The sequence below is a fragment of the Argopecten irradians genome, chromosome 14 (assembly GCF_041381155.1).
Source record: "Argopecten irradians isolate NY chromosome 14, Ai_NY, whole genome shotgun sequence".
NCBI lineage: Eukaryota > Metazoa > Mollusca > Bivalvia > Pectinida > Pectinidae > Argopecten > Argopecten irradians.
The window spans coordinates 30,678,923-30,692,137 of record NC_091147.1 but is presented as its reverse complement, the minus strand read 5'-3'; the positions used below and the strand labels follow the sequence as shown (position 1 = coordinate 30,692,137).

At 32.8% G+C, this 13,215-nt stretch overlaps 1 protein-coding gene across 1 annotated transcript in view; it reads left to right on the top strand.

Moving 5' to 3' along the window:
- LOC138307154 (cysteine-rich protein 2-binding protein-like) overlaps positions 1-13,215 on the top strand; it is a 71,563-nt gene that overhangs the window by 25,654 nt on the left and 32,694 nt on the right. Inside the window, exons 7-9 of the mRNA XM_069247784.1 lie at positions 7,766-8,147; positions 8,797-8,961; positions 9,726-10,023. Coding sequence (XP_069103885.1) covers positions 7,766-8,147; positions 8,797-8,961; positions 9,726-10,023 — 845 coding nt within the window. The remainder of the gene's footprint in view (positions 1-7,765; positions 8,148-8,796; positions 8,962-9,725; positions 10,024-13,215) is intronic.

The window sequence follows — 13,215 nt, the reverse complement described above, 5'->3', positions numbered from 1 at the left end:
ACTTATAATTCTGTGTGTGACTTATAATTCTGTGTGTAACTTATAATTCTGTGTGTAACTTATAATTCTGTGTGTAACTTATAATTCTGTGTGTAACTTATAATTCTGTGTGTGAATTATAATTCTGTGTGTAACTTATAATTCTGCATGTGAATTATAATTCTGTGTGTGAATTATAATTCTGTGTGTAACTTATAATTCTGTGTGTGACTTATAATTCTGTGTGTAACTTATAATTCTGTGTGTGACTTATAATTCTGTGTGTGAATTATAATTCTGTGTGTAACTTATAATTCTGTGTGTAACTTGTAATTCTGTGTGTAACTTATAATTCTGTGTGTAACTTATAATTCTGTGTGTAACTTATAATTTTGCATGTGAATTATAATTCTGTGTGTAACTTATAATTCTGTGTGTAACTTATAATTCTGTGTGTGAATTATAATTCTGTGTGTAACTTATAATTCTGTGTGTAACTTATAATTCTGTGTGTGACTTATAATTCTGTGTGAATTATAATTCTGTTGTGAATTATATTCTGTGTGTAATTATAATTCTGTGTGTAACTTATAATTCTGTGTGTAATTATAATTCTGTGTGTAACTTATAATTCTGTGTGTGACTTATAATTCTGTGTGTAATTATAATTCTGTGTGTGAATTATAATTCTGCTGTGAATTATAATTCTGTGTGTAACTTATAATTCTGTGTGTAACTTATAATTCTGTGTGTAATTATAATTCTGTGTGTAATTATAATCTGTGTGTAACTATAATTCTGTGTGTAATTATAATTCTGTGTGTAATTATAATTCTGTGTGTGAATTATAATTCTGTGTGTAATTATAATTCTGTGTGTAACTTATAATTCTGCATGTGAATTATAATTCTGTGTGTGAATTATAATTCTGTGTGTAACTTATAATTCTGTGTGTGAATTATAATTCTGTGTGTAACTTATAATTCTGTGTGTGAATTATAATTCTGTGTGTAACTTATAATTCTGTGTGTGAATTATAATTCTGTGTGTAACTTATAATTCTGTGTGTGACTTATAATTCTGTGTGTAACTTATAATTCTGTGTGTGATTTATAATTCTGTGTGTAACTTATAATTCTGTGTGTAACTTATAATTCTGCATGTGAATTATAATTCTGTGTGTGAATTATAATTTTGTGTGTAACTTATAATTCTGCATGTGAATTATAATTCTGTGTGTGAATTATAATTTTGTGTGTAACTTATAATTCTGTGTGTGTAACTTATAATTCTGTGTGTAACTTATAATTCTGTGTGTAACTTATAATTCTGTGTGTAACTTATAATTCTGTGTGTGAATTATAATTCTGTGTGTAACTTATAATTCTGTGTGTGAATTATAATTCTGTGTGTAACTTATAATTCTGTGTGTGACTTATAATTCTGTGTTTAACTTATAATTCTGTGTGTAACTTATAATTCTGTGTTTAACTTATAATTCTGTGTGTAACTTATAATTCTGTGTGTAACTTATAATTCTGTGTGTACTTATAATTCTGTGTGTAACTTAATTCTGTGTGTACTTATAATTCTGTGTGTGTAACTTATAATTCTGTGTGTGAATTATAATTCTGTGTGTAACTTATAATTCTGTGTGTGACTTATAATTCTGTGTGTAACTTATAATTCTGTGTGTAACTTATAATTCTGTGTGTAACTTATAATTCTGTGTGTAACTTATAATTCTGTGTGTAACTTATAATTCTGTGTGTGAACTTATAATTCTGTGTGTGTAACTTATAATTGTGTGTAACTGTTGTGTTAACTTATAATTCTGTGTGTAACTTATAATTCTGTGTGTAACTTATAATTCTGTGTGTAACTTATAATTCTGTGTGTAACTTATAATTCTGTGTGTAACTTATAATTCTGTGTGTAACTTATAATTCTTTGTGTGTAACTTTTAATTCTGTGTGTAACTTATAATTCTGTGTGTAACTTATAATTCTGTGTGTAACTTATAATTCTGTGTGTAACTTATAATTCTGTGTGAACTTATAATTCTGTGTGTAACTTATAATTCTTGTGTGTAACTTATAATTCTGTGTGTAACTTATAATTCTGTGTGTAACTTATAATTCTGTGTGTAACTTATAATTCTGTGTGTAACTTATAATTCTGTGTGTAACTTATAATTCTGTGTGTAACTTATAATTCTGTGTGTAACTTATTATTCTGTGTGAAACTTATAATTCTGCATGTGAATTATAATTCTGTGTGTGAATTATAATTCTGTGTGTAACTTATAATTCTGTGTGTGACTTATAATTCTGTGTGTAACTTATAATTCTGTGTGTAACTTATAATTCTGTGTGTAACTTATAATTCTGTGTGTGAATTATAATTCTGTGTGTGAACTTATAATTCTGTGTGTAATTATAATTCTGTGTGTGTAACTTATAATTCTGTGTGTGAATTATAATTCTGTGTGTTATGTTATTGAATTATAATTCTGTGTGTAACTTATAATTCTGCATGTGAATTATAATTCTGTGTGTGAATTATAATTCTGTGTGTAACTTATAATTTTTGTGTGTGAATTATAATTCTGTGTGTAATTATAATTCTGTGTGTATTAACTTATAATTCTCTGTGTAACTTATAATTCTGTGTGTAACTTATAATTCTGTGTGTAACTTATAATTTGCTGTGTGTAACTTATAATTCTGTGTGTAATTATAATTCTGTGTGTAACTTATAATTCTGTGTGTAACTTATAATTCTGTGTGTAACTTATAATTCTGTGTGTAACTTATAATTCTGTGTGTAACTTATAATTCTGTGTGTAACTTATAATTCTGTGTGTAACTTGTAATTCTGTGTGTGAATTATAATTCTGTGTGTAACTTATAATTCTGTGTGTAACTTATAATTCTGTGTGTAACTTATAATTCTGTGTGTAACTTATAATTCTGTGTGTGACTTATAATTCTGTGTGTGAATTATAATTCTGTGTGTAACTTATAATTCTGTGTGTGACTTATAATTCTGTGTGTAACTTATAATTCTGTGTGTGAACTTATAATTCTGTGTGTAACTTATAATTCTGTGTGTAACTTATAATTCTGTGTGTAACTTATAATTCTGCATGTGAATTATAATTCTGTGTGTGAATTATAATTCTGTGTGTAACTTATAATTCTGCATGTGAATTATAATTCTGTGTGTGAATTATAATTCTGTGTGTAACTTATAATTCTGCATGTGAATTATAATTCTGTGTGTAACTTATAATTCTGTGTGTAACTTATAATTCTGTGTGTAACTTATAATTCTGTGTGTAACTTATAATTCTGTGTGTAACTTATAATTCTGTGTGTGACTTATAATTCTGTGTGTAACTTATAATTCTGTGTGTGAATTATAATTCTGTGTGTAACTTATAATTCTGTGTGTGAATTATAATTCTGTGTGTAACTTATAATTCTGTGTGTAACTTATAATTCTGTGTGTAACTTATAATTCTGTGTGTAACTTATAATTCTGTGTGTAACTTATAATTCTGTGTGTAACTTATAATTCTGTGTGTAACTTATAATTCTGTGTGTAACTTATAATTCTGTGTGAATTATAATTCTGTGTGTAACTTATAATTCTGTGTGTAACTTATAATTCTGTGTGTAACTTATAATTCTGTGTGTAACTTATAATTCTGTGTGTAACTTATAATTCTGTGTGTAACTTATAATTCTGTGTGTAACTTATAATTCTGTGTGTAACTTATAATTCTGTGTGTAACTTATAATTCTGTGTGTGTAACTTATAATTCTGTGTGTAACTTATAATTCTGTGTGTAACTTAGTATTCTGTGTGTTACTGTGTGTAACTTTAATTCTGTGTGTAACTTGTAATTCTGTATTACTTCTGTGTATAACTTATGATTCTGTGTGTAACTTATAATTTTGTGTGTAACTTATAATTCTGTGTTTAAAAAAAAGCCGCATAATCCGTATCTTTCAGGGTCCGTAAAACAAACAATAACAAGATATGGTGAAATAGTCCTAAAAAGTTATGAACTTTCCCCAATTACAAGTCTAGAAAGTGAAGAGGTCCAAAGATATAAATATGCAAAATTTTATTTTAGACTGATGAGCGGTCCGACAGAAAGTCAAAAGTTACCGCCCTCAAAGCCTAGAAATGCTACTTTGCGCATGTCTGGAAATAAAAGTTGTTTACCGCAATGGAGCGAGCTTTCCAGTGAAAGCTGGCCGGCTTAGAATCAACTGCTGATTCGAAGTGAATAAGGAGTTTATTTAAACTAAAGAATTTTGTGAATAGCTGAGAATATTATATGGACACAAATTCGAACTATGACAACAACTGTGATTTGTGAATGATCTACCAAAACCACATAAACTGACTTCTCTTCGTCTCTATAAGGTGAGTGGGGCCCCGAAGGGGTAACAGTTACAGGCCTATTCTATAAGTGTTTGGTTGCTTTTTGGAATTTGTACCATAGTAAAATAGAGATTAGAAATCAGGAAAAGTGTTGATAAATTGGGGAACATATAACAGATTTAATCTTGGATTACAACAGAAGCATACATAGAGTCGTATTATATGCGTTTCCCTAAAAGATGATCGCATTCTTCAGTGTTATGTACGATATACATGTAAGTTAGCTACTGTTACAGCATCAGGAGTGTGATATCTTATCTGACATCTATTTGTGTATTTATTTATATGCAGTGATATATATCTTTTACTGTATGTTATGGATATTCCTGTATTAAAGAAGCCACTTTCAAATTTACTTCATCAGTGCTCGTGTGTGTAAGATTGTATTTTTTTAGACTTACAGTCACTTAGTCACGTACTCGTTTTCCTATCTGCTGGTCTTAATTATGTAAAATTCACACCAATACATCACAAGTGGTGTAAGTAAGGAATAGTAATTGAATTTTTACAATATGTTTGTTATATATTATGTCCAATACATTTAGGCTACATAAATTCTGGCACTAGTACTGTTAGTACCATTATTCTTCACATGAAAATGCCTTGACCTCTGTAATTTAAGAAATGACTCAGTAGTATCTAGTGGGGTTTGATTTTGATAAACTTGTGTTCAAAAGATGTGTAATTGTTATAAATTTGTGTTTGACAGAAAAAAAATGGAATTAGTTTGTTTTACATGTAGGCTTACACTGGAAGATTATGTACATACATGTATATACAGTATTTATCTCTGTACATTAACTGACATTTACTCCATATTTTCTTTATAGAATGTATGGGACCTTCCACCAGATGACAGAAGTGAAATATGTGATGGCAGCTCGTCCAAAAAGAAAAGGGAAAAACAACTACATGTATCTCTGAGATCAAAACTGACAGTAAAAAAAGTCTGTTTGTGATGTACCCATTATGAACCAGAAAGATATATATATATATATATATGATTTTCAATAAGGAAGGACAGATTCAAACTTGAAGTACAAACCTAGCATAATTCTTTACTATTATTTCCAGGATGTTTTTTAATAATTTATTTCTTCTTCACACAAATAAAAAAGGAATAATAATGAATATTGCATGTTTACATACCTTGTATGTATAACTTTTGAATAATTTATGACCAATAAACCAATTAAAATAAGATATGTCATTTGTCTGAGTTGTTTAATTATGTAGTGTTCAATTTAGAAATGTTCAAATACAGAAAATAAATAGCAAACAAGACTGGGGCTAGATCAAAGGTTATTTGGGTCAAAAGTCAGTGTCAAGATTTTGGCTCTATAGATATACAGATATCCCTATGTGTAATTATAAAATTTGTTGTGTAATACACATATTGCACATATATAGAATATCCATATATCTGTAGAGACAATAGCCTGTGGTGCCTGTTGTTAAATTGCATTATTCATTATTGACTATTTTTAAGTTGCAAAGTTTTGATTGAATTAGAAAGGAATAGACTTGTCAATAACTTTGATTAGTCCAGGTCAATCAAGGTCTACAGGTAAAAGCGCTTAGCTTTTACTTAAAATTCAATGCATAATATGTGTACATGTACATTATACAATGTATATGTATGTGTTATTTGTGTATGAATATGATTGTATAAGAAACACCTAGGTTCATTTGATTCAGAGGCAAATTATGGACATCATATAATATGATAGCTATATGGTTCATTGGCAAACTATATCATATGTACATGTACATCACAAATTAAACCAAGAGAGCTGTCTTCATTATCTACACAGAAAATGTATAGATAATTGCATATCGGACATTCAGAACTTATAACACACACTAAACCGCCTTATTTCAACCTCAACCCCTTTCTTTCTTTTAATTTTTTTTTTAATTTTCTGTAATCCTTGAAATCATATAACCAAATGTTTATAGATTCACCAGAGAAATTTATCATCATGTTTTTAACGAACATGGAGCTTTTCCAACATAAATATCAGCAATATGCATACATGTATAAAGTTTTATACTCGTTTATGGCGGTATATGGTGATTTTTTTTTTTATCACACCTTGATATGTATACATGTATACACATATGACTTTGAACAAAAATGCATATAATGTCAAGTTTGCTCTCCGTGCTTTTTTTACTTGATTTATTATTGTATTTCATTTGGACCTTTATAAATCAAATGGTTATCCAAGGCAAGTTAAATATCGTCTGAGATATTTATTTAAAAAAGTATCACTAGAGATTTACATGTAGATAACCATTTTTGTCTCTATCTAGTACGATGTATCTTGTCTATTTCATTATTTATCGATTTATATATCTGGTACATTTTTGTACAATTTATTATCTAGTCTAGTACGATGTATTGTATCGCAACACGTATTTTATACGAAGTTTAGATACCGTTCCAACAAAAATCCCTCCGGTAGCCCCCGGAAAATTTGGCAAAGCATTGTCAACCGATCGCCGTATTGTAAACACTCAAAACAACCGAATGGAAGTATGTGTACAGGACAATAATGTATATTTATTGTTCTGAGGGACTCTTTAACTTCATCACATAACAAAACATTCACATGTTCATGATAAGTAACAAGTTCTTCTGCTAACATGAACTACACACTTATAACTGGGCACGCCATTTCGTTTGGTCTGGAAAGTCACGTGATCGTCTAAGCATTGAAAATGTCGCAGTATGCATATTCAAACACTCTGAATATCGAACTTTTAATCATTAATTTCTTTTGAATTAGGGACTTTTTTGGTGTGTAGTTAGGGGAAAGTTGATAACTTTTTATAATATATATACACTAATTTTCTTTTGTTGATTTACGGACCCTAAAAGATACGGATTATGCGGCTTTAACTTATAATTCTGTGTGTAACTTATAATGCTGTTTGTGACTTATAATTCTGTGTGTAACTTAGTATTCTGCGTGTAACTTATAATTCTGTGTGTAACTTATAATTCTGTGTATAACTTATAATTCTGTGTGTAACTTGTAATTCTGTGTGTAACTTATAATTCTGTGTGTAACTTATAATTCTATGTATAACTTATAATTCTGCATGTGAAAATATAATTCTGTATGTGAATTATAAATCTGTATGTGAATTATAATTCTGTGTGTAACTTATAGTTCTGCATGTGAATTATAATTCTGTGTGTAACTTGTAATTCTGTGTGTAACTTGTAATTCTGTGTGTAACTTGTAATTCTGTATGTAACTTGTAATTCTGTGTGTAACTTGTAATTCTGTGTAATTCTTGTTTGTGATTGGCTGTATAGGAAGCAAAGGAAATGCGTAAGGCTAAGCATGCCACCATACAGGGCCCCAGCAGTCACTATGTGGATATTAAACAGGAGCCTCCAGGGACACCGACAGGTCAAGTTGCTACAGCAACAGCAGCCGGACCAAGTTTCCAGTTCCTTCAAAGCATAAAGCAAGAACCTATTGATTCAAGCTTGTTGTCAATGCAGAGTTCATCACAAAGTTCTTTCTCCCCAGGATCGTCACAGGTGTCAAACCTTTCACTGACACAGAGTACAAGCCTGAGTAACATCTCGGGGTCTGTGTGCGGGTCTTTCGACATCGATGAAGATAGTCAGTTCTCTCACAGCAGTAGTAAGAATGATATGTGGCTGACAGAGCATGACCTCAAAGCTGACTGTAAGTTAACTGTCCAATCAATGGTCATAATATCAACTTGTTAAATATATAGAAAATTAATGAAGGGACAAGTGAGGTTATGTGAAGTCCATGTTCTTGCAACTTCAGTGTTTGCCTTTGAACACTTGCATTAAGGGCAACAGAGTTTGTTCAAAATGATTGGCCTTCACTTTCACTTAAAAATATTCAGTTGAAATCAAATCTTTATATAAATATCTTCTGAATAAAAATAAAAGGCCATTATCTGATGTTTGGCCTGTGACATGCTTTGAGGAGTGATGAGAGCTATAAACTTTTTTCATGTGTATGGCATTGACCTTCATTCAAGGTCACAGGGGTCAAATCTTTAAAATCTTTAAACAGCTTCTTGTCAATAACTTAAAGTCCTAGAGACTTAATATTAGGCCTGTAATATGCTAGGATGTCAGAAACATGTTTTAACTGATCAAAAGTAAAATTTAGATATTTATATTTAAAATATAGATTTTAGAACAGGAGAGATAGAAATATTCAATGATGGGTGGCAAAGTCCCTCTGTGGTAGAAACATTCAATGATGGGTGGGGAAATCCCTCTGTGATAGAAACATTCAATGATGGGTGGGGAAGTCCCTCTGTGATGTCTACTAAACTGTAATATTACCTTCACAGCTAGTCTACCCAACTTGTTGATGACAGAAGACATGGATAATGTAGACTCTGAAAGTGACCTTGAGATTGACCCTGGCATGATAACACCACCTCTAGGTTCACCATCTAACCAACCCGACTCTCCTACAATCAACGATCTTCTCATGTCTATCACCTCAACAGATGGTAACGCAATTTCCTTCAGAAACAGTAACAAACATATTAGATTTAGATCAAACTTTACTCAAATATTTCATCAGGTTCCATCTTTAAGGTCAAACTGACGACCTAAATTTTCATAGTCATACAAAAATGTAAATACTTTCCTATTTAATCTGCCCGAAAGGGGATACTATGTTTTTAGCTCACCTGGCCCAAAGGGCATGTGAGCTTATGTCATGGCGTGGCGTCCGGCGTCCAGCGTCAACATTTCCTTTAAATCGCTACTAGTCATAGAGTTCCGCATGGATTGTAATCAAATTTGGCCATAAACATCCTTGGGGGAAGAGGAACAGAACTTGTATAAATTTTGGCTCTATCCCCCGGGGGCAGGAGGGGCGGGGCCCAATAGGGGAAATAGAGGTAAATCCTATAAATCGCTACTTGTCCTAGAGTTCTGCATGGATTGTGACCAAATTTGGCCACAAACATCCATGGGGGACGGGGAACAGAACTTGCATAAAGTTTGGCTTTGACCCCCCGGGGGCAGGAGGGGTTGGGCCCAATAGAGGAAATAGAGGTAAATATTCTAATTCCTTCAGAAAAGAAACAATGAACCTGTGTTTCGAACATTACTTGGCATTACAAACCAAGTGAGCAATACAGGCCCTCTGGGCCTCTTCTTTGTGGACATTACCATGTCAACATTAGTGACATTAGAATTGTCATGCTTTGGGTGTCTATAAACTTCACTTAAATATAATGACGTTAAACCTAACTTTTCTTTGTAGATTTGAGTGCAAGCATGGATTGTAATCAATCTGAGGATTCTCTCAGTGGCCAGGGGTATGAGACGTTAAACATAAAGGAATCCGAGGAAAAAGCCAGCGGTCAGATAAAAAATACACCACTGGGCAAAGATGATCAATCAGTTGTGGACTCAGAAAGTGAAAAAGAAAGTGAAAGTGAAAACAGTTCTTCTGAAGACTCTGATTCCACTGCAGCTGTACAAAGTGAAAGTAGACCCAAACTGAAGCGGAAAAAGGCAAAGGTAGTTGATGCAGCAGAAGAAAGTTTACCCCCTCCAAAGTAAGGTTTATTTTGTTAATTCTTAAAAAGTACAAGTTTGTATAACTTGCCTAAACTGGATGTCATCAGGCCAGCATTGTTGGCAGGTATAGACAGGTTCTAGATTATACAGGTGAGCATTGTTGGCAGGCAGTATTGCCAACTCACCCGATTTCCCCGGGTTGACCCGTTTTGTAGACATTTTAGAATGCGTAACCCGATTGACCCGTCGGGTCATCAAATAACCCGATTTTCAGCACTTGTACCAAAGTGTGAAAAAAATCACAAAAATTACGTCAGATAAAGCCATAAGTGCTATTTTAATTACACCACAGGACTTAAGACTCATATCAGGCCCCTGTATAATGCAGGTATAGCTATGTTTGTGTTTACACAAACTTTCATAAAGATGTGAAATTGTAGCAATTAATCTATTCAGTCATGCATCACGATGTCCATGATTATTTTTAGCCAGAGCCAGCTAGCAAAATCAGACATGGCCAATTAATACTGTTCAAAATTGGAAATAAACTCTTCAAAACTAAGATTTACGCACATGAATAAAGCATAGTCAACGTGAACGGTATCCTGTTGCAGTAGGCAGGCAAGCCAATCATAATGGCTGCCATTTTGTTTAGTCAAAGATAATAGTGAAACCGGACATGTGTAGAACAAAAAAAAAATCAGGATTTTATTTATTTAATATTTTAAAAAATACATTTTTTTTTATTAATTTTCAGATATCAATTATACCATTACAAAAAATATAAATATTATTGAATAACAATATGAAGATAATAAATGTATGCATATTTAAGGGTTTAAAATGTGTTAAGAATTATACTAAAATGTGGTTCCGTACATGACCCCTGTTTTGACCCTTTCACCCGTTTTTTCAAGGGTGATCACCCGATTTGACCTCATCAGAGGTTGGCAATACTGGGCAGGTATAGACAGGTTCTGGATTATACAGGTCAGCATTGTTGGTAGGTATAGACAGGTTCTGGATTATACAGGTCAGCATTGTTGGCAGGTATAGACAGGTTCTGGATTATACAGATGAGCATTGTTGGCAGGTATAGACAGGTTCTGGATTATACAGGTCAGCATTGTTTGTAGGTATAGACAGATTCTGGATTATACAGATGAGCATTGTTAGCAGGTATAGACAGGTTCTGGATTATACAGGTGAGCATTGTTGACAGGTATAGACAGGTTCTGGATTATACAGGCCAACATTGTTGTCAGGTATGGACAGGTTCTGGATTATACAGGACAGCATTGTTGACAGGTATAGACAGGTTCTGGATTATACAGATCAGCATTGTTGACAGGTATAGACAGGTTCTGGATTATACAGGACAGCATTGTTGACAGGTATAGACAGGTTCTGGATTATACAGGACAGCATTGTTGGCAGGTATAGACAGGTTCTGGATTATACAGGACAGCATTGTTGACAGGTATAGACAGGTTCTGGATTATACAGATCAGCATTGTTGGTAGGTATAGACAGGTTCTGGATTATACAGATCAGCATTGTTGTCAGGTATAGACGGGTTCTGGATTATACAGATCAGCATTGTTGACAGGTATAGACAGGTTCTGGATTATACAGATTAGCATTGTTGACAGGTATAGACAGGTTCTGGATTATACAGGTCATCATTGTTGGCAGGTTCTGGATTATACAGATCAGCATTGTTGGCAGGTATAGACAGGTTCTGGATTAAACATTCCGGCATTGTTGGCAGGTATACTGTGAAATCATTTATTTTCGTTGGGCTCAATTTTCGTGGATTCTATTTTCGTGGATTCTAAAATTTTACAATTTCGTTGGCACTTAAATTCGTGGAGAAGACCTTACACATTACCGTTAAAATACACAGTCAACACTGTCACCTGTACATGTACTGTTTGATCGCTCAAGCGGAACTAAGCTCTACTACATAACACAGTTACAATCACAATCAAGAGTTGGTACTCATCCAGTGTTTTTACAGATGTGTCCAACAAACAATTATCGTGTCACATTGATAGAGTCATGATGTACTCAATCAATTAATTGTTGGTACACGTAGATGAAGTCTATGAAATTCTGAAAACTATATTTGTTTGAACAATATTTTCCAACTTTAAACTTGTCATGCTTGTCCCCGAAATCTAATATCGTGTACGTACAACTTAGTATCTTGTACGTACAACTTAGTATCTTGTACGTACAACTTAGTATCTTGTACGTACAACTTTTTATCTTGTACGTACAAGATAGTATCTTGTACGTACAAGTTAGTATCTTGTACGTACAAGTTACTATCTTGTACGTACAACTTAGTATCTTGTACGTACAACTAAGTATCTTGTACGTACAAGTTAGTATCTTGTATGTACAAGTTACTATCTTGTACGTACAACTTAGTATCTTGTACGTACAACTTAGTATCTTGTACGTACAAGTTAGTATCTTGTATGTACAAGTTACTATCTTGTACATACAAGATAGTATCTTGTACATACAAGATAGTATCTTGTACGTACAAGTTAGTATCTTGTATGTACAACTTACACTGGAAGACCATAAAGGCCTAATTTTGACAAAAATTGCCCTAATTTTCAAAACAGGCCCAATATTGAGAGAAAATGACCTAATAATCAGAAAAAGTCTAATTCTGAGCAAACTGGTCTAAAAATAACCACCATGGTACTAATTTTCATGACCCCGGTCTAATATTACAGCAGCGGTCTAACTTTCAGTGATGGGTCTAATTTTCAGTGACCGGTCTAATTTCGGTGACCACAGTCTAATATTGCAGCGGTGGTCTAATTTTCAGTGACCGGTCTAATTTTGGTGACCACAGTCTAATATTGCAGCGGTGGTCTAATTTTCAGTGACCTGGTCTAATATTCAGTGACGGGTCTAATTTTCAGTGACCAGTCTAATTTTGGTGAACACAGTCTAATATTACAGCGGTGGTCTAGTTTCCAGTGACGGGTCTAATTTTGATGACCTCAGTCTAATTTTATGGCGGTGGTCTAATTTTCAGTGAGGGCTTGTCTAATTTTCAGCGAATGGGTCAAATTGTGGTGGCTTCAGTCTATTACAGCAATGGTCTAATTTAAGCGACCAGGTCTAATATTGATAACGGCAGTCTAATTTTATAGTGGTGGTTAATTTTCAGCAACCGGGACTAATGTTGGTGACATCAGTCTAAT